This window comes from Delphinus delphis, chromosome 13 (genome assembly GCF_949987515.2).
Source record: "Delphinus delphis chromosome 13, mDelDel1.2, whole genome shotgun sequence".
Classification (NCBI taxonomy): Eukaryota; Metazoa; Chordata; class Mammalia; order Artiodactyla; family Delphinidae; genus Delphinus; species Delphinus delphis.
In genome coordinates, this window is record NC_082695.1 from 30866844 (window position 1) to 30890431 (window position 23588).

General features: G+C 41.1%; 1 protein-coding gene across 2 annotated transcripts in view; it reads right to left on the reverse strand.

Moving 5' to 3' along the window:
- The window catches only part of PTPRM (protein tyrosine phosphatase receptor type M), a 745004-nt gene that overhangs the window by 420669 nt on the left and 300747 nt on the right, over positions 1–23588 (reverse strand). For both annotated transcript variants that reach the window (XM_060028688.2, XM_060028687.2), the window contains exons 5-6: positions 22289–22404; positions 3213–3387 (exon numbers count right to left, since the gene is read on the reverse strand). In XM_060028688.2, the coding sequence (XP_059884671.1) occupies positions 3213–3387; positions 22289–22404 (291 nt within the window). The remainder of the gene's footprint in view (positions 1–3212; positions 3388–22288; positions 22405–23588) is intronic.

Consider the following 23588-nt stretch of genomic DNA (forward strand, 5'->3'; position numbering starts at 1 on the left):
CTTCACTCCAGTGGGTGGCCTTCTGTGGTATAAGTGTTCTCCAGTTTGTGAGTCACCCACCCAGCAGTTATGGGAATTGATTTTATTGTGGTTTTGCCCCTCCTACCGTCTCATTGTGGCTTCTCCTTTGTCTTTGGATGTGGGGTACCTTTTTTGGTGAGTTCCAGTGTCTTCCTGTCGATGATTGTTCAGCAGTTAGCTGTGATTCAGGTGCTCTTGGAAGAGGTAGTGAGAGCACGTCCTTCTACTCCGCCATCTTGAACCAATCTCAATATTTAAATTTTGAATAAATTTTCTCAAAGGGAAAGAAGGAAGGAACTCAATCTATACTAAGTGATAAAAAGCAATTTAAAATATTTAATCCAAGTGAAAGGACATGATAAAAATAATTCTAAATCAAGCCAGCAAAGAAACAATTTATATACCTATAGATACATATCATATACATATATCTAACTGATATACATATATGAATTCCTAATATATGTCTCCTATAATTAAATATGATCTTGGCATATATGTATATATACATGAATTGTGGAGATTACATGAAATATTTTTATGTCTTTGATTACCAAAAGCAGTGGTAGACATAAAACAGACAAGAATGATAGTTTAAAATGACCTGGGCTTCATTTGTGGGCCAGCATCAAATCAGGGAATGACCTTAAGGAAGTTATAAACTCTTTAGACTTAAGTTTTTCCCATTTTGAAAAAATTAGCACTCTAAACACATGCATATAAAAAGTATTCAATCATACAGGTGGCCTAAACATGCCATTATATATTTTAAAGTAATTGTGTCAATGCAGTGCTTTATTTAATTAGTAGAATCCAGCATGTTATCTCATTTTGAAAAATCAAATACATGCAAAATATGGCTATAAAAATTATAAATGGAGGAAAAGTCAAACTCCAGATTTGAGCCATATCTGCAAGCCAATTGTCACCAGCTGTGGCAGGGTGCAGAGATGCAAAGGGTGCCCGGACATTTTATCACCATGACCCAAGATCCCTCCACGTTGTCGTAAGGCAGGAAAACGTGCGGCAGAAATGTGAGTAAGGACCCACTCAGCCTCTGTGCTTATGTGTGTTGTGGCAGACTAGAAATTTCTGACTTGCTTAGAACCCCCAACAAATTAACTTTCCCACAGAGGCAATTTTTAAAGAGGTGACTAGATTTCTATCGTACTGATTACAAAGCACCACGCCTCACCGGGCACGGGCACAGTGAAGCACTGTAGCAACCAGAAATCAGAAAACAGAACACAGTCACAAAGAACGGGACCAAGATGAAAATTAAGTAACAGTGATGACAATAAAGAACTCAGCCGTGGCAACAGCGAGGCAGCCGTTCTGCTGGATCTGTTGGCAAATGGTGTCCATTTTCCACAAGGAAACCCCTTGCTTCCCCGAGAGCCTTCTGCAGGGGAGGGTGTGCACATCTATGCAGAGTTTTAGTTTTCTTACAGGTAAAACCTAAACTCGGAAACTAGCCAGACGGGCTACAGTTTCACTACAAACCCAAAATCACAGGGATCTGCTGTGGCAAATTAGACCATGTGAGCAGATACTGCAGGGTGTGGTTCCTGGCTTCCTTCCACAGAACATTAGCCACTGCTGCAGATAAACAGTGTTGGGGGCAAGCTCCCCCCAAGCCAGGCGAGACTAACGTTGGCAGAGCTGATGTCACAGCAGTAGCGTCTGCCCGGATCACCTATAGATTTTATGGCAGAGGCTCTGGTCCCAGAGATTCTGATTCAACATGGGTGTGGTAATGGTGGTAGAGAATAGGTGGGCAGGTATTTGTATTTTGTTTTATTTGGAAAGGTGGTTCAGCCATGCATTCTCAGATGAGGACCACTGATGGACTAGAACGGAGAACAAGAGCCACTCAATGCCCCGTCACGGCCTGAACAGGTGCCGGTTGCCTACTGGGTCTCCTGTTCTAAGTGCCATTCACATACCTTTTGCATCTGGTCCTCCTGATGGCCCTTTAGGGTCGGTCACATTATTATGTCTATTTTATTTTATTTATTTATTATTATTATTTTTTTTTTTTTTTTTTGGCCGTATGCGGGCCTCTCACTGTTGTGGCCTCTCCCGTTGCGGAGCACAGGCTCCGTACGCGCAGGCTCAGTAGCCATGGCTCACGGGCCCAGCCGCTCTGCGGCACGTGGGATCTTCCTGAACTGGGGCACGAACCCGTGTCCCCTGCATTGGCAGGCAGACTCTCAATCACTGCGCCACCAGGGAAGCCCTATTATGTCTATTTTAAACATGAGGAAACAGAAGCACGGAGAGGGTAAGCCATAGGACCACGCCCACACAGCTAGCTCTGGGGTTTGAACCCTGCAGTCTGTAAAACTGCTGACATAGAGAAATTTGCTGACAAAAGGAACAGTCCATTCAAAAGAGACCAATTTTATGTTCCCCATTTAATAAATGCAGGGGAGAACATGTGACAAGCAGGCATCATTGTCTTCCCGTAGGAGGAAGCAGCAATGGCTTGCTACAAGGTATAAAAATGCCTCACGGTATATCTAAAAGTCCAAATTCTGTCTGGGACCAAAAATTGCCTTACCAGCTTAATACTATAAACTCCTAAGTCCATGCACACACAATAAACATCAGACCAGCCAAAGGAAATTTATCCCCCACCTTTTTTTTACTCGTCTCCCACCTTCCTGAATATAATGACTCAATTTTTCAGTCATGCAAAATATAGTAATAGAACCTAACAGCAACATTATGAATGTTAACCCACTACTATCAATGTGGCTTGTATGATATGACGGCACATTTTTATACTGACACTGCTTCATTTTATTAACCACCCTGCTATCATAAACACCGTGGCTGGGGAATATTTGCATTTTAAGTGATTTTCTATCAGTAAAAAAATTTTATTCCTTAAAAAAAAATTTATAGGGTTGCAATCTCTGTACACAGAGTTGGCAAAAGAACTTCCCGGAGCACATTCATTGCTTTGTATGCAACTGAACCAACATAAATAAAATACATTTTTCAAAAGTATTGCTCAGGTGCAAAATTTGTACTTAAAATGTAATCCATCCATACAGCCTGTCACCAAACTACTGTTCAGAAACAGACGAGGGTAAGTCTGAGCTTTCAACAAATCATGAACTCACAACCATCCCACATGTCTCTTTTAATAGACTATTTGGAGGTATAAAAATAATATTAAATACCTTTAACTACCAATTCTGCATAGTTGGATAGGCCAACTCCTCCATCGGTTCGAATCATGCAGCGGTATTTTCCAGCATCTCGTTTGGTTGTATTCATGACATTAAACGATGCTATGAATCGCCGGGAACTAGTCACCTTTATTTCCTTCAGAGGAGCATCCCGTACATCAATGCCCTGTAAACACGGGGATGGGGAGAGCAGAAAGAAACAATATCAGCTGTCATATGGAACCAGGAAGACATCTGAAGGCACAGAATGGATGTTACTGATGTTACCTCCTTACAGATCTTGGTTCCATGGTTTATTAACCATGGCAGTTGTTCCAGGAAAACAGGTGCCCAGAAACTGAAATTCTGCCTCGATCAACACTTTCAGGATTTGAGGGATGCAAAATTAAGTGTTCAGAAATGTCTTTGGTTTTGCCCCTTTAAAATGTTCATTATGTTATTCTGCCTCAACAGGAGGAGAGGAAAAAGCACATGGAAAAATTCTTCATTTTGCTCCCAAACTATTAACATTTAGTCTTTCTGTAATACTTAATCATTTTTTTTATACTTGGCTTGGAAACAAAATTAATTCGCACACTACCCTATGACTGACCTCATTTTATACATGAACTGATAAACAACTTATCAAGAGCTACATTAAAAATGTAAGTAGGTATTAGCATAAGTTCTGAAGGATGAGTCTCAGCTTTAGGATTTTCTTCCTGGAGCCATCAGAACCAAGCAGAAGTAGGTGCTTAATATTGCCTGACACTGAAATGCTAGGAGAGAAGTTCCTTTGCACATCCCACAGCCCAGGACCACAAAAAGCAGGTTCCAACACTGGAACAGTGTTGTCTTTACACTATCCCGGAGACATTAATTAAGTCCTTAGTTACGCACACTTGGAAATCCATTCTCTGCTTCCCACAGTTTAAAGCCTCAAGAAAGATTATAGATTTCAGTCTTATATATTCTTTTTCTTACAATTATCAGGAAAGAGGCTATCTTTAACATGTTATTTGCAAGTATTAAGGAGAAAACAATGGGCAAAGACCTTAAGGCAAATGCACGACACCAAGCATTATGTCCAATTATTCACCCAGCAACCATGCTGGGTGCCATCCACGTGCTGTCACTGTGTTAGGACACTAGGCTCACAAGAGTGGACAACAGAAAAGTGGCCCCAGTGTTCACAGTAGTGCTTCAGTTGCTGGGGAATACAGGCTTGAAATGGATGCATGATCACCAATGATGGCCAAGGCAGGTGGCTGGCGGAAATCACAATGAGGCCGTCTTTAGATATGGTGCCGTTTTGAGGAAGTGACATTGGAGCTGAGATCTGAAGGGTAAGTAGGAACTGCCAGGCAAAGGGGAGGGTGGAAGAAAAGGAGTGGCCCGGTCAGAGGAGAGAGAACAAGAGGCCCGGGGGAGGTGGGCGCGCACCTGTGTATCCAGGGACTCGCAGACCGTATGAAAATGTTTGCGTTTATAGGTATGAACACGCCAGGCTACCAATAATAAAACTCACCTGTAGAACTCAGTGATTTATATTAAGCACAGCCTTTTAGAAGCTTTTGCTGTGATATTTTCTTTGTCAGTATGTCCTAACGGACATGAGTTTGGGAGTAGACGGACCAGGGTGCCAAACCTAACGTCAGAGTGATTTATGCTCCTGGGGCCCCCCTTTCCTCATCTGTAAGGGGACAATACAACTGTCAGGGCAGTTGTGAGAAGTTAAAGATATACATGCCCAAAGACACTTGCCTAATGATCGGGACCACAAGTCCCTGCCCGGATTCTGGACCAGCTGAGGGATGAGTTCAAGAAGAAAGGCGGACAGGCTGTCAAACACCTCGTTTAGTACCCGTGGACCTGGCCCTGCAGAATACGCAGAACACGGCCGATGCGCGGTAACCATCAGCTTGCGAGAACTGAAGCACGGAATTAGACTCACCCACCCAGCCACAGGCCGCACTGCAAAACCACACCATCCCCGGCCCCCCACGTGGGGTGCTGCTGGCAAACTCGCAGGATGGAGGAAGGGCTGCCGTGGGGAGTGAGCTCCCAAAGGAGGGACTGGGCCGGGCGTGCTCCCGGCTTCCGGTCCAGCAGCCGCGCGTGGAAAGAGACAAGGCATCCCGGTGCTGCGCCAGTACAGTTCCTGCCACAGCGAAGGAAACGTCGGGCCCGCGGAAGAACAGTTCCCACCATCTTTAGTACTAGCTGTCAAAACAGCCTTGTTAATAGCTTAAAGAGTCATAGATATGAATGTGACATTAAATATATACCTTATATATCCTATGTGAGTCTTTTTTATTACTAAATCCCATTAATTTGGTCTGACAAAGGGCACTGAGAAGTTAAACAAAACAACATCAATCCAGCATTATTAATTAATACAACAGGAGAAAGTATTTCTCTCTGTATTCATACATTGTCTCCCATCCTCTCCCCCAAATAAATATAATAAATAATTAAATTCTACCACTAGGAGTAACCTTAGACCTACTACTCTATAAAATTAAGTTTGTCTTTTTCAGACTGAAAAAAAACCTAATCTTGTTTTGAAAAAAAAAAAAAAAGAGCCCTGAAGAAAGGCATACTTCACATTTATAATTATTTGTTTTGTTTATTAACAATGACAAAAACAAAAGGGCTATCTACTTATTTATTTACTTACTTGTGGCATGAATCTTGTAAGAATATACTTCTATAGTCATCTTGTAATATTTGTCCTAATGAAATAAGCCTGTCTCAAAAGAATGTTTATTCAAAAGAATTTTAAAGTGTGCCCTTATGGATCCCTCACAAGTATTCAAGGATGTACTGAGGGCAGTCAAGGTTAAGAAAACCTCTGTGTTGGATTCATATATATGTTGAGAGGAGCTTTACTTCATAGCTGTTGACTTCATGCCACAAATTTATCCTTTAAAATAAACAGCTTCAAACTAACAGCTTTACAGAACTCCAATGAGTCACATGAACTCTCAGGAATGGGACTTTTTTTTAAGCCCATGTATTTAATCACACAGAAAGTTAGATTCAGCTTCTTCAAGAGAAACAGTATATAGAAAGGAGAAGAGTGCAGCTAGCAATCATTTTAGCTTAGAATCCACATGCTATCATAAATCTTGCTTCAATCTGCAGGTATTTTCTATTACATCATTCACACGTAGGTGGATCCAAGCATTCATTCAACCCACACTTAATAAACATCTTTTATGAGGCAGGCACTCTACATACACAGGGAGCATGGGGTTAAGAGAACCATCCCTTACCTAATTGAATCCATAGTCTGGTTAGAAAAATAGACAGGTAAGGCACTAATTACACTACAGACCGAGGAACTGCCTGACAGAGTAAACCCAGGAAAAAGAGCCTCCTCACCAGCGAGGGGGGTGAGGGTTGGCTCTCTAGAAAGCATGACTTGAGGCCAGAACTGGGGATGCACAGGACTTTCTCGGGCAGTGAAGGAGGAAAAATGGAGCCAGTAAGTGAGAAGAGCTCTGTAAAAGTCAACAGCCAAGACTGCTGAACTGTGGGGCGGTAGGTTTATTCTATTCCACTAGAACACAATGTGCTCCTGGAATGGCAGGTGATGAGGCTGGAATGGTGGAGCCCACACCCAGGAATAGGACCTGTGGAGGGTTACAGTTTATCCTGATGCCAAGAACACAAGGATTTTTGGCAAAAGGGTGACGTGAGCACATCTGTGGGTACAGTAAAGGCCCAAAGCAAGGAGTGTGGGAGCCCAACTGATGTCAAGGAAACTGGCTGTATTTTCTGCAAAAATCATAGTAACACACGACAAAAGGAGGGATGAGAGATAGGAAGGGAGGGATTCTAAAGCTATTTGGGAAATATAATCTATAAAAGTGGGTTACCATATGATCCAGCAATCCCACTCCTGGGCATATACCTGGAGAAAACCATAATTTGAAAAGATACATGCTCCCCAATGATCATAGCAGCATTATATACAATAGCCAGGACATGGAAGCAACCTAAATGTCCATTGACAGACGAATGGATAAAGAAGATGTGGTACATATATACAATGGAATGCTACTCAGCCATAAAAAAGATAGAAATAATGCCATTTGCAGCAACATGGATGGACCTAGAGATTATCATACTAAGTGAAGTGAGTCAGACAGAGAAAGACAAATATCATATGATATCACTTATATGTGGAATCTAAAAAAAGGATACAAATGAACTTATTCAAAAAATGGAAATAGACCCACAGAAATAGAAAACAAATTTACGTTACCAAAGGGGAAAGGTGGTGGGGGAGAGATAAATTAGGGAGTAATATATACACACTATTATATAAAAAAGAGATAACCATCAAGGACCTATTGTATAGCACAAGGAACTATACTCACTATTTTGTAATAACCTATAAAGGAAAAGGATCTGAAAGAGAATGGATATATATATATATCCATTTTTTAAACATCTTTATCAGAGTATAATTGCTTTACAATGGTGTGTTAGTTTCTGCTTTATAACAAAGTGAATCAGCTATACATATACATATGTCCCCATATCTCCTCCATCTTGCGTAATACTGAAAGGGATTTAGGCACTGAATGGGTAACTGAACAGACTGATTTTTAAGATGCCTTTTGGTCCCCAGATACTCTTCCTTATGTCAGAATTCAACAGGGAGGCAGGGAACCATGGCTGGCCCATTTTCTCTGATGCTGGACGATGTGAAAGGGCCGAGTCCCTCTCCCTGTCTGCCTCTCCCCACGACAGGGAGGACCAGACATGACAATGTGCTCAGAACCTGGGGTACCCCTGAGCAGCAAGGAAACTATGGGGAGACTGTTATTCCCGCAAAACAAAATGATGAAAATGTCCACTGGGTAGAGACAGCACCTTTGTCAGGCAGTTTTCTCTCAATTTCACAGAGTTAGAAGAGGCGGCCCTGACAAGGACTGGAGAGCTGGTTCTTAATAGCATTACAGCAGGACAATGAGGCATCAGCAAGGATGGGACTGCGATTGTTCTTTAGAATATGAGTTTCCCCATAAGAGAGGCTCCGAGTCCTCAGGACAAAATCCCCGGTTCCAGGCAGAGCTCGGCACCAGGTGTCCAGGAGTTAAAGAAACTGCTGACCCATCTTTTGTCAACTTAATGAGACAACCATAACGGCCAAATCTGCAAGGAAATGATCTTAATGGGTTAAATGCAGCTTTTTAAAAAAGCAAGAGCATCTTCAAACACGCGTGCATTTCAATTTGAGCAAGCCTGAAAAGAAGTCCTGATAGTTATTTAAATTAGACTTCCAACCTTCCTTCTGCAGTGGACTAACTCTAGGACTTCTAAATGAGCAGTAATTTACCAGCAAAAAAAGATACATATTAAGTCTTTCAGAAAGAGTTTTGCAATAATCAGAGCAATGATTGAAAGAAATTGAGGTCTGGGCAGTTAGCAGCGCTGGGAGCAAATGAATCCCATTTTGGAGCCACTCTGAGTGCAGGGGCCAAGAGAAGATACAGGAGAGCCATTCGCCCCTCCTTAGCCATACGGGTGAGGATTAAACCGCACTTTCATTTCTTTAATAGAGAAAATAGTCCGTCTCGCTCCACTTTCAAATATGCCCATTTGTAAGATACCGGTTGAAATTCTGACCACTGGGATCACTAATAGTATCAGCAGAGCCAGGAATAATTTTGTTTAAAACATTTCCTGTAATCTAAATCCAATAATAACTGAATACCTCAACAAGTCTACTTTCTGGAGCCCATGTATTTTTTAATTTTAATAACTCAGATGGTACTGACCTTTGATTTCTATCCCATAACCAAGCTAACACAAATATTTATCAACTTGGAATACTGAACCAGAAGTTCTTATATACTGTGAATATCTATTGACACGTATTCTTCAACTGGCTAATGGGTATACAGATAGCCAAAGTAACATATTATTCGAACATATGATAGTCTTATAGGCATATCCAAGTAAAGAATTTGATTACAAAAATTTAGAACCTCATTCTGATATTTAGACATAGTTCAATATATGTTTACAATACATGAATAATATTTAACAACCTGTGTTTAAATTTTATTTAAAAGTTCATCCAAATAATATAGGATATATATAATGAATGCAGTAATTAGAAATATCAAAAAAAAAAAAGAAATACCAATGAAATTAGAAGTTCTTTAGTCTTAAAATCTGTTGACGGGACTAATCTAGCCACATCAAACTAAGGAACCTGATGCTGACTGACATTTCCTGTTGGGTTAAAGGTTTGGGTCTGCAAGGCTAGGACTTGACCCTGTTTACTTCAAAACTGTGATAACAGCACTTGACCATGAGGAAGATGGCAGAACCTACCGAGTTGTCCATAATCTAAGAGGCAAGGCTAGTTAAACATAAACAAGGCTAAGAACGTCACTTTTCCCCAATCAATATGCCTTAAAACATACAACTCTTTTCTGAAAACATAGTTGAAAGAAGATAAAGGCGCAAGATAAAGGTTAAAAGCCCTGTAGTTCTGAATTTGAATTGTTAATACGATCTCAGGACACATTATTCTTAAATGTGTGTATGTGTGCATACGTATATATCCCAGCTCCATAGGATGGGAAGATCCAGAAACAATAATGAGTAGGAATAAGCAACTCTGTGATCAGATTGTAAGTTCTAATTACCAGTTCCCCCTGAAAAAGAACCAGCGCTCCTTGGAGAAACGGCCAATTCTAGGTCATTAAGGTGGAAAACACAAGCCTGGAACATACGGTTACACCACAAAGCAAGAAAGCCATCGAGATGGTCCAGGTCAGGTAAATCCCACTGTTTAGGGGTGGAAGATCTGAGCAGCAATAAAGATAATAAGTGCGATGGATCGAAACTCATCAAATGTGTTTATATCCACAGGTTGATGATGACAATGATGACATCAATGACAATACTACTAAATAACCCCTTTGGTCACTTGTGAACTACCAGTGAACTACCTCACTATTTTTGACAATTTGCTTAAAAGGACAAAAATATCAAGTATCAATACCACCTTCCCTTTACGATTTATATACCAGGATACCCAAATGGTTGATAATGGGAGAGCTTTTTTCTTTTTAGAAGTACTCTAGTGACTAAACAAAGAAGGACTGAGAATGGGACAGTTCTGCAACCCTGAATGAATTAATGACCCTAGGAATGATCATCAGTGGCTGATAACATCACAAAAGGAGACATAATTTGCAAGAAACACAGCAGTCAGAACACGTTAAATGACGCTACCATAGGGCAATAAGCAAAACTCAAAACACGGGAGGACTGTGCAGGACAAACCCACTTTCCACAACAATAACAACCATCACAAATGGAGGGAAATGAACAGGGAGCCTAAAGATAAAAAGGACTTAAGACACTCACCACCCAATTGCAAAGTGTGAACTTTACTGCAATCACAAATGAAACAACTGCTAAAAGAAATAAAGTTACAAGACAGCCAAGGATATATGAACACTGTTTTCGCAGGGCATACACGGTGATTATTCTATTTTTTTTTTAAGAGCTCTTATCTTTTAGAGCAGGGGTTTGAGGCTGAGTCCATCCTGCCACCTGTTTTGTACAGCTCGCAAGCTCAGAATGTTTTTTACATTTTTTAAATGATTGAAAAAAAATCCAAAGAAGAATAGTATTTTGTGACAATGAAAATGACATGAAAGTCAAATTTCAGTGTCCATACATAAAGCTGTATGGAGAACAGCCACATTCATCCATTTTTGTGTTGTCTGTGGTTGCTTTCCTGCTACAATGGCAGAGATGAAGAGCTATAACTAAGACCCTGTGCCCTACAAAATTTACTATCTGGCCCTTCGCAAAAAAAGTTTGCCAACTCCTGTTTTAGAAAACATTTACAAGTTACATGATATGATGACTAGGACTGCTTCAAAATCATCAGAGGGGGAGCAGGTGGACACACAGAGGAAGTAACTTGTCACATATTGTTGGTTTTGAAGTCGGATGCTGGGTATATTGAGTTCATGACATCATTCTGTCTACCTCTGTATACATTTATAATTTCTATAATAAAAATAAAAATAGGAGTTTGGGATGAATATATACACACTACTCTCTATGAAATAGATAACCAACAAGGACTTACTGTGTAGCACAGAGAACTATATTCAGTATTTAAAAAGAAAAGAAAAAATATAAATAAAGAAAATAATTCTAAGAAGCAATTAGAAGGAAATCTCTCGTTTTTGTATTTTTGAACGACTACTTTAACCATCATAATTTCCCCAGGAAAAATAGATGGTTTTGCTGCTGGCTTATAAATACTCCAAAGCTATAGGAATCAAAGAACCATTTTGTCCAGGTGTCATTCACCTCCTGCAAAAGCATCAAGTCACTATATTGTAAAGATGCCACCACAGTAGAAGAAAAAATGCAATTTGGGAAAGGGGAGCAATATGCCAGGGGTAGCAGCCCCAAGCTGTAGCAACATTTGAATAACTATTATAATAATCATACACCCAGACATGGAAAGTGTATACTACACTATTCTTGAATGAAAGCAGTCATCAGCTTCTAAACCTTCAGGATAAACAGAAACTCCATTAGTTTGTCACTTGTCCTTTGTGCTTAGTGGACATCACTTCTTATCACAGAAAAAACATAATTTTCTTTTTCTTTTTTTTGCGGTACGCAGGCCTCTCACTGTTGTGGCCTCTCCCATTGCGGGGCACAGGCCCTGGATGCACAGGCTCGGCGGCCATGGCTCACGGGCCCAGCCACTCCGTGGCATGTGGGATCTTCCCGGACTGGGACACGAACCCGTGTCCCCTGCCTTGGCAGGCGGACTCTCAACCACTGCGCCACCAGGGAAGCCCTCTTTTATTTAAATAAATTTATTTATTTACTTATTTATCTATCTATCTATCTATCTTTGGCTGTATTGGGTCCTCGTTGCTGCACGCGGGCTTTCTCTCGTTGCGGCGAACGGGGGCTACTCTTCATTGCGGTGCGCGGGCTTCTCATTGCGGTGGCTTCTCTTGCTGCGGAGCACAGGCTCTAGGCATGCGGGCTTCAGCAGTTGTAGCACACGGGCTCAGGAGTCGTGGCTCACGGGCCCTAGAGCGCAGGCTCAGTAGTTGTGGCGCACGGGCTTAGTTGCTCCGCAGCATGTGGGATCTTCCTGGACCAGGGCTCAAGCCTGTGTCCCCTGCATTGGCAGGTGGATTCTTAACCACTGCGCTACTAGGGAAGTCCAAACTTAATTTTCTTACACTTGGACAATAGCCAATTCCCTTTGCTTTGAACAAAGGGAATGAAGGGTTGCTTTTTTATACGTAGGAGAGATACAGAAGAGAATAACGACCTGCTTTATAATTTCAAAGTTCATTCTCTATAGGAACCACTTGACTGCCACCGTGTGCCTGTCTCAGAGGTCTCTGGCCTTATCCCAGACAGGGTCCCTCTAGGACTACAAGCGGCATGCTTTGTTTTCCATTCCATTTCTCTGGTCCTAAAGACATTTTTGAAATCAAAACCCATCAAAAATTGTCGTGTTTCTTCCCTCTCTCTTTTCTAGGTACATAATTCCAGGTTACCAGACTGAAAATCTCCTAGAACTTTCAAGGTTACCTAAAGCAGATATGTTTACCTCCTAGCTAAAACATTTTCCATTTTTTCTCTTCCCCTTCCAAAAAGAAGAGACAGAAGAGGAAAAAACCAGAGATTCTAACAGTGTCCAAACTCTCCAGGACCCTCACTCCAAGGCCTGCATCACTAACAGGAGACAGAAGAGACAGTGTTTAGTATTCTCAGCCCTCAACCACGGGACTTCCAGAGCAGGGCTTTCTCCACCTTCCCTTCTCGTGACACAGCTGTGGATTCTTGGAAGCAAGAGAAACAAATGAACCTTTTGATGAATATGAGAAAAAAAACAGAACAAGTGCTTTTACAGGACGCGTGGTTCTTGGGTCCAAAGCAAGCAGTCCTTAAGGCTAGCAGTTGACGCCTTTCTCTTCTGTCCTCCAGAATGAACCATCTTGACCTGCAGTTTTCACAGTACAGTTCCACAGCCTGGCCCAGAGGCCTTCAGATTGCAGTGGAGGAAAACGCTCCAGCTGCTCCTGCTGCATCCTCCTCAAAGCACCAGCTGTTTACACCTTTTTTGACTGAGACAGGTAATATAACAGAGTAAAATTCATTAATTAATTTCTCTCAGAATCCCCTCAGATATGTCCGACTCTTTCATCCATGTAAAATAAATCTTTAAATGAAGGTAATCCAAAATCATATAAGTTAAAAGATATGGTGTATGCTTTCAAGGCTGCTGGTGGTTTCAGGCTGAATGTTCAACAGTATATCATATACGTGGATATTTAACTGACTAAATAATGGATGTGATTTCAACCACTCAAAATTTTAAGGAGCCAGTGGTTCCTATAGCAACTGAAGACAGTCCTCTTTGTGTCTTCCTGGTATTTTCTTTTTAAAATTTATTTATTTTATTTACGTTTATTTTTTGCCTGCATTGGGTCTTCATTGCTGTGCACGGGCTTTCTCTAGTTGTGGCGAGCAGGGGCTACTCTTTGTTGTGGTGTACAGGCTTCTCATTGTGGTGGCTTCTTTTGTTGTGGAGCATAGGCTCTGGGTGCGTGGGCTTCAGTACTTGTGGCACACGGGCTCAGTAGTTGTGGCTCACAGGCTCAGTAGTTGTGGCACACGGGCTTAGTTGTTCCACAGTATGTGGGATCTTCCCAGACCAGGGCTCGAACCCGTGTCCCCAGCATTGGCAGGTGGATTCTTAACCACTGAGCCACCAGGGAAGCCCCCGGTATTTTCTATGACAGTAAGTGATGTTAAATTTATGCTTTGATATATAGGGTCTAAAAACACCCATGTTAGGTTTGATAAGGGAGCCATAATTTTACTCCTTTTCAAATCATTTTATGGCTTTTATATATAATTACAAAATGGTTCTGATATACAGCTGTGATGTTTTTCCCACAGAATCTGTGAAGGACACTAAAAATCACCGAGAAAGGTTGACCAAATGTACACATTCCACAACACGGAAGCCAAGGCAATAGTACACGCACATGAATAAAATTTTCATTTTAAATGTCAATAAAAGGTATCACTTAAATTACTATATGATGTTTATGAATCCATGAAGAAATGTTTGGGTCTTGTGCTATGCGAGAGGCATTACAGTTAAGGACATAGAGTCTAGACTTAGATGGTTTGGTTCAAAACCCAGACCTTGTTACTAGCAATGTGCAAATGGAAAAACCACTGAAACTTCCTGAGGCCCATTTTCTTCTTCCATAAATGGGCACATAAAAGAGTTCTCCTTGGGATCAGTTAAGGGAAAAAATGGCTAAGCACACCCTAGCAGGGCACTCAGCAAACAGTGGGACTCAGCAAAAGGAGTTATAATTATTTTATTTCAAACACATCTGTTGAAGCTAGTAATGTAAATATTATTAATACAATGTACATATTCATTCATGAACCAAATTATAAAGGTCAGAGGAGCTATGAGAATCATTTTAAGTTACCAAAATCTCAGGATTTTCCTTTTTCTCTCAAAAAGGCCTAAAATTATCTGAGCTCAGAAAAGCAATGTGAGAAACTTATTAGACTGGTGAAAATGCTTTTTTCACCATTGTATAGGTCATACCCAGTTAAGAGGAATGATATAGCAAACTCTCAGTAGAAAACAATACCACTTGGCCAGTAACTAAAAAACAAAAATTAATCCCAAGTGAATATAATTTTTCAAAGAGCAAGCTTCCCAAATTAAAAGTTCATATTGAATTATATTCCATACCAAAAAAAATGAGTGGGTGGGGTTATTCATCAATTACTATGACACAGGTCTGCTGTCATGGTGAGAACTCAAGGGGACCAGCTTTATTAGACCTATATTTCTATACCATTTACTGAGGTCCAATGGCAAGAATTTTTTTTTTGAAGGGGGGAATTAAAGAACAAAAATTTACAATAGAGAATTAAAAAAGCCTCGGGAAAGGTTACAAGAAATGAAGGAAAAGTGATGATGTATTGATCACATTTTCTTCGAAAATTATTCAAACTCTGCATGATACTTGCTGTATGTTCTGAAACAGCAGAAAAGACACCACCAGATTCTATCCATCCCTCTTCTCATCAAACACCATCCCTCTGAAGATGAACCACAGACCTAAAAGAAGCATTCCAAAAAGACAGTTTGTGCCTGTTTTCCTGGTCCAACTACGTACCTTTGGGACTCCCCTGCAGGAGACACCTGGTCGTTCAGGCATCTGTAAGCCATGAGCCATGAGCAGGTTTACTGAAGATTTGTTATGTGACAGGTACCCTTCTAGGTGCTGGGTTGCACCAGTGTTTTTAAGAGCGTACTTCAGAGTAATGTCATCTGACTTCCTTTTCTATTTCTGTGAATTGATGCACGTTATGAAGTCATTTTAAAATGCTATTCTGGTACCTTACTTCTAATAAACACCAAAGGATGTTTGCTAAAAGAAAACAACTCAAATTATATTCTGCTATAATGGTTCCAAGGTTAATTCAGATATTTTCATAGTAAATCTGAGAATATTTGGTTAAAAGGATAATATTTGAAATACAAGGTCACTCAGGGAAGAAAAATGTCCAAGAGACAAAACTTACTAATTTATACATAAGCAAAAATATTTTTACATATAATTGACTTTCACTAGCAAAATGGAATTATCTATAATAAATATAATAATTGGATAGATGACTGTGTTAAAGTTCTCTACCTCTTCTGAGCTGGTTTTCTCATTAATAAAATGAGGAATTTAATTTGAAGATTGTTCCAAATTCAGAAGTGACATAATTTTGTGATTCTAAAAAGTGGGCCATTTAAAAATGATGGGGCCTCTAAGATCTGTTGAGAGAAAAGTATGATTTTCCAGCTTTCCTTCACCAGCTTCTATTCACCCAACAGGCACGTGTCAATCCCGGGTTTTATCAAAGCCTCCGTCCGTCGACCTTCGAAAAGGCATCTCCACTGCCTCCTAGTTTTCTGCCATTTGTCCTGAGGGCCGAAGCGCCTTCATTTCCACCCACTTCTGAGTTTGATGTGGTAGCTGAGTGCTGTAGATTAAATGTTTGCATCCCCACCAAATTCATATGATGAGACCTGCTCCCCACTGTGATTGTACTGGAGGTGGGGCTTTTGGAAGGTATTTAGGTTTAGATGTGGTCGTGAGAGTGGAGCCCCCATGACGGGATTAGGGCCCTTATAAAGGGATGAAGAGCCCAGAGGGTGCAAGTGATGATGCAGCAAGAGGATGGCAGTCTGCAAACCGGGAGCTGGTCCTCTCCAAGGACATGCACGCTGGCCCGTGATCTTAGGCTGCCAGCCTCCAGAACTGTGAGAAATAAATATTTGTTGTTTAAGCCCCTCAGTCTATGGCATTTTTGTTACAGTGGCCCGAGCTGACTAAGATATGGAGTAAAAAGAGTAAGGAATTGGACTTCCTGGTGGTGCAGTGGTTGAGAATCCACCTGCCGATGCAGGGGACATGGGTTCGAGCCCTGGTCTGGGAAGATCCCACATGCTGTGGAGCAACTAAGCCCATGAGACACAACTACTGAGCCTGTGTTCTAGAGCCCATGAGCCACAACTACTGAAGTCCGTGTGCCACAACTACTGAAGCCCACGCGCCTAGAGCCCATGCTCCACAACAAGAGAAGCCACCGCAATGAGAAGCCCACGCACCACAACGAAGAAGAGACCCCGCTCGCTGCAACTAGAGAAAGCCCGCGCAGCAACGAAGACCCAATGCAGCCAAAAATAAATAAATAAATAAGTAAATTTTATTTAAAAAAAAGAGAAAAGAGTAAGGAATGGAAGAGCCTCTACAATGTATCAAAAATGAATTGAAGGGCAGAAATTACAAAAGTGCCCCAAACTGGACCAGATGCAGAAGAGGGCAAAGTGGGCTGTATTCCCTGGAAAAGAATGTGCACACACCATCTTCAGATTTACCAGTGTCAATATCAGCTTTGGTGATTCATTGAAAAGCTGAAAGAGGAATTATAAATATTAATTCCCAAGAGAAACAAGCCTATGGCAGAAAATAAAATTTTAAATACTTCAGAAAGAAAAATAGTAATTGTAATACAATAATATGTGGCTTAAAGGGTCAATGACTGTATAAAAATGTGTAACTCAGAAACTGCCAATCAACAAATAACATTTAAGTATAAAAAAAGAACATCTAAAATCCTATTTTCTCTTCTCAGTATCTTAAATATAAACATACTCTTAAGATATTTCAAAATGTAGGCTCCACAGTGACCAGAAAGTTGATAATACCAAGAAATACATGGTCCTGTTTTGGGTGCTTGAATTGTTTTACAAACACAGTTCATTTGAGTGTCTCCCATGGTTATAGCCCAGTTGGACGCAAAGATCATCATATCTGATAGCACGTAGCAAGTATCCTCAGCAGATTCAATGCACATCAGTTTTTTACTACATAAAAATAGTTTGATAGATGCTGTCTTCCTCCTGCACACTGTCTGGAAGGTCTTTTAGATGCTTTGCAGCTACAATAATGGAGGTTCATGAGCTGTGTTTTATTTCCTTGTTCTGTATTCTAGAAAGACCAATTCCACATTGACAATAACCTGTGTGGCCCATGGATGGATGGAGAAAATGGAAGCAGATGGGACACATCTGCTAACCATAAACATTTCTTCATTAGTGTCATCCTCAGATTTATGTGTGTTATGTGTTTGTGAAAGACTCTGACATTGATCATATTTAATCTACATTTTTAAACAATCAAACCACTGGCCATTTTTCATAGACGTGGATCAAGATGTACATGTAATACAGATGGACTTTTTTGTTGTTGTTGTTGTCAAGCTGCCTCCTGGATGTAAATTACGTAATGTCAGTTACATCCAAATCCTTCTAAAAAAGTAGTAAGGGCATATTACCTATTCACCTAGCTCGGGATAGGAGAAGCCAGCACAGCAGACTGGAATTAATCAGTGGTGAAGTAAAAGTGAAAAAACAGGGGTGTGCTATTCCCAGCTATGCCATTTCCCTTTTTGAACCTCGCCAATCCTGCACCTCAAAAGCCTCATCTATAAAAAAGAAGTACAAAACCATGGGATACACCATGAAACTCCACAAATTGCCTACAGTAGGACTCAAAAGACTGTAATGCAAATGATTGCAAATGATCACGCTTCGCAGTATCAATGTTCCTCCAATAAAGGATGTATTATTTATTTCTAAATCTTGACTTACTATTGGGAAGATTCAAATGATAGAAAAACCTAAACATTTTTTTATTCAGTTTTTTGCCTGAATCTTAGAATTACTTTGAGGATCCAAGGGAGTTCAGATGCAGGAAAGCTTTTTTTTTTTTTTTTTTTTTTTTTTTTTGCGGTACGCGGGCCTCTCACTGTTGTGGTCTCTCCTGTTGCGGAGCACAGGCTCCGGACACGCAGGCTCAGTGGCCATGGCTCACGGGCCCAGCCGCTCCACGGCATGTGGGATCCTCCCGGACCGGGGCACGAACCCGTGTCCCCTGCATCGGCAGGCGGACTCTCAACCACTGCGCCACCAGGGAAGCCCAGGAAAACATTTTTGAAAGTGTTAGAACATTCAGGTAGGAAGGAAGAAAAGTCCATATTCATACCTCCAAGACTAGAGAGGCCTGGTCTAGTTTTCCAGGTCTGCTTCTCCCCACAACTTGTAAAGAATTGCCTGAAGCAAAGGGCCAGGGCACAGGCAAGAGAGCAGAAGGACTCTGTGAAACCATCCCCTGCCACAAATTCCGATGGCTGCTGGAAACCATCTCACACAACACAGGTTAATAGAAGCCATCCTTGCAAGCGAAAGACCCTTTTCTTATTTCATCAGCTGCTAATGAAATAAACATCTCCCCCCAGAATGCCTATCTAAACAGAGGAAATAAATTATTGAACACTAAAACTATTCTAACATCACAAAGACTCACAAACCACATAGCAGGCTGAGTCCAGGACAAACTCGGTGTCACTTAGAATTTCAAAGTCATCCCAGTTCTGTCTTACCCTCAGTCCCTTCTTGACACGACCCTTCTTGAAAGCTGCAGGACAATATGCAGTCATTGATGATAAGAAGGGCAAGAGAAGACGGGGTAATTGGCAAAGAGAGGCATTAATGGATTGATTGGGAAACAATTTATCAACACTATGATTAAATTTAATAGAATGAAACAAGACAGACCTGGTAGGTGGGAAATTTATCATGAGAGTCAGATCGAGGCTACCCCAGATCAATTAAATCAGAATCCGGTGTAGACCACACTTTTTTTTTTAACTCTCCATGTGATTCTATAGTGGAATCAGCATTGGGAATTCTGCATTTAGACCTAATGCAGAATCTAATTCTGCAATTAGAACCTTTTTGCAAACTGGTAGCTAGCTTTCTCCCTACAGCATGATGGATTCTCTAAAACAAAGTCTCCCACTTCTTAAGAGGAAGGAGTTAAAGATCCCAACCCCAAGGAAGTGCTCAAGTGTAAGCAGGACCCTCCCAAGGCCTGTAAATTCCTGCAAATGTCTAAGACTGCTGAGACAAAAGCTTAGTCTTTTTATTGTAGTCTCTCAAATAACATTAAAACAAATATCAGGGACAAAAAAAATGCTTTCCATGAAAAAGTAAGATTTCTGGAGATAAATCAAAGATGACGAGGGTAGTTTCACTTTTTCATTATTTATTTTAAAAAATTTTGGTGGGGGGCTTCCCTGGTGGCGCAGTGGTTGAGAGTCCGCCTGCCGATGCAGGGGACACGGGTTCGTGCCCCGGTCCGGGAGGATCCCACATGCCGCGGAGCAGCTGGGACTGTGAGCCATGGCTGCTGAGTCTGCACGTCCGGAGCCTGTGCTCCGCAACGGGAGAGGCCACAACAGTGAGAGGCCCGCGTACCGAAAAACAAAAAACAAACAAACAAACAAAAACAACAACAACAAAAATTTGGGGGGGGTATTTTCATTTTTAAAAGGAAGGTAAGGCATTGTGAAAAATGCCAATTAAAAACGTCTGTCTCATCAATTACCATACATACATATGTAGCCAAACTTGATCAAATGTAATACGAAACAAGCACTAACTGAAAAAAGAATTCTCAAGCTCTAACATCAAGAAGCTAAAATAACTGGGACGTAGGATAAAAAAAAATTTGAATACCGAAGACCAGGGTCAAGCACATTTTTCACATACTGCAAAAAGCTCTTAAAGTAGTGATTACAAAATTTTTAGAGCGAAGGAAACAGTAAAGATGAATTTGGACCTAGAGATTGTCATAGTGATTGAAGTAAGTCAGAGAGAGAAAGACAAATATACGATATCGCTAATAACGTGGAATCTAAAAAAATTGTACAAATGAACTTATTTACAAAACAGAAGTAGAGTTGTAGCTGTAGAAATCTTACGGTTACCAAAGGGGAAATGTGGGGGAGGGATAAACTGGGAGATTGGGATTGACATATACGCACTACTATATATAAAATAGATAACCAACAAGGACCTACTGTATAGCACAGGGAACTCTACTCAATACTCTGTAATGACCTATATGAGAAAAGAATCTAAAAAAGAGTGGATATATGTATATGAATAACTGAATCACTTTGCTATACAACTGAAACTAACACAACATTGTAAATCAACTATACACCAACACAAGCTAATTAAAAAAATAAAAGCACTCGGAAAAACAGAAAATAAAGATGAATTTGGTACATACCATTTCAGTCCTCTGCACACATTCCTCTCTCCTGGCCTGGGGACTCTCTCATGGGGACAGTAGGATATGAGAAAAGAGAGTGACATCAGGGTAGAAGGTGGAGGATTGTGTGCAGAGGACCCCAAAGCATTTAAGAAGCCTCCTTCAGAATGTATTCCCCATTTGTCAATACATTGCTGAGTGATCTTGGGATAGCACATTTCGCTGTTTTTCATTTCCCCCAGAAATGGAGTTAGAAAAGTGACCACTGACTTCAGCTGTGATGATTAAAAGGAATACGGGATTTAAAAATAATAGAGTGTCAGGCAAGTGTGACACATGACAATTGTTACTACACGGCAGAAGGAGACACATGATAGGTGGAGAGTGACATATATCAAGGAAAATTCGGCACGCGTGGAACAGAAGCCCAAGTGGAACGGAACAGGCGCAGAGAAGGGTTAGAACATAACGCAGCTCAGTCGCAAACTAAAATAAGTAAATAATCAACCAAACCAAAAGAAAACCCACAATAGAATCTGTAAGGAAAGGGGGGTAAAATCAACACTAGTCAAGGTGGAGAACAAGCAGCCTATAGATCAATGCGCAACAAGAAGCAATAAGAATAAAATTGGAGAATTCTATGGGGGAAACCAAACCCAGAGTCTAAAGAAGTGGGGGGCATGCTGGTTAGGGGGGACAGGTCACGTACTCCCGCTCATTTGGTCAGAATTCCTGAAACCCTTGATCTGTCCATGAAACTACTGGCCGTGCAAAATACAGATGGTGGAGTTTGAAAGACAATAAAACGAGACACACAAGTTATGATGACCCTAAAAAATGTCTGCTTAAGTGCTCAAAGGTAAAAGGTGTGCTATTAATTTATAAGTTTAAGCTTATTGCTGCGGAAATGAAAATTACAGAAAGGCCTATAAACTTGTGTGTGTGTGTGTGTGTGTGTGTGTGTGTGTGTGTGTGTACGTATGCTTCTTTGGGTTTTTTTCCAGAGGAAGAGTGGGGGAAAGGTACTATATTTTGGACTCCAACATACTGCTCCAAAAGTAATTTGGTAACCAGATCTTCCAAATGAGATGGCTAAGCAAAAGCAAAGGGAAAAACCAGAAATTCACAACAGAGTTTGTGGAGAACAACACTGAGCTTGTCTAGAGCTCTTTGTAATCTGGCTACTTACTGCGGAAGAAGGAAAAGAACTGGGGAAACTGCTCAGAGCATCCATCTCCCATAGGGGCCTGACACTGACCCGATCTCTGGGGCGCTCCCCAGGGGACACGCACTCTGCCCGCTGGACTCTCTCTGAACCATGAAAGTGAGTTACTGCACCTGTAACCAGAGCCTGTCGCCGGCCACAGTCCTGCCAATGGCACTGCACTGGAAGGCGGCAAACTGGCCCGCGTTGACCTCCACGTTCTGAATCCGCAGGAAGTGAGGCGTTCTGGCTGCACAAAGAGAAAGAATTAAACAGGTTAAAAGTCGAGATCTGAACTCATAGGTGTCTTTTTTAATCTATCTGCAATTTCTGGCCTTTCCCTTTTGTTTACCTTTGAAGGAAAGAATGCCTTTGCTTCTAAGAGCTTTAAAGATTTCATTAGGATTGTAAAAGAGATTCTGGAAGGCTCTGGTGTGTTCTGCAACAGCCGGGCATTCTGGGATAGAACCAGGCCGAAAGAAGATACTTTATTGTCCCTGCTGTGCAAATAATCATAGCTCAGCAGCCTTCTTGTAATAACAGACCTGTATTAATAAAGATTATACTGAGGCCTAATTGATGTTTTGAACAAAAACATATTAGATATTTATACTAGCAACATGAAAAGAACAGTAAGAAGTTAAATGCTGCTGCCAAGGAAACTTTTTAAGCCAAGTACAGAGCTGTGAGTAATATATATTTTAATACAACTCATTGGTATGCAGCATTACTCGTGTAATCTTTCCCAGCTACCAAAAATACTATCCCCATAGACAGATTCTGTGAAATTACGTTGGGACTGCTATAGCACGGCGGTGTTGGCAGATCCGGATTTCCAATTCGAGAAGAAAGAATGATTCCAACTGCTAAACAGCATTAAGTCTCATAACATACATCGTCCATAAGGGACAGCTGTTTAAATAAAGGATCACTCTGTTTGACCTGAGAAGCACAGACCCATTTCCACAGCACACTGAAAATGCGTGTCAGGACCTGGAGTGACAGGTCAGGAATGAAATTTTATGATAACTTCTACTTTTAGGAAAACATTCTCTTATCAAAACAAGGATAGAGAGAGAGAGAGCAGCAAGAGGTGGGGTGGGGGGAGGTGAGGGAGTAGAAAAGAAGAAGATAGGACACCAGTGTTTTCTGGGAGGGATGGATAAACCTGGATGACAGCTAGAAGGCATTCTTTATGCCTCATCAGCCTCCCCCCAGGGCCAACGTGTCTCTGGACCACATCTAGACACTTTCAAAGAACGGTACCCCACTCCTGGGCACCCAAAGATGATAAACAAGCACTAAACGTTAGCCTGTAAAAAACATAATTAGGAGTGGAAATGAATTAGTATCCAAGAACAAAGAAAAATGCATTTTAATACCAGTAACACAGAGGAAACCCCCATTACTAATTTGGAGGCCACCAATACCTCA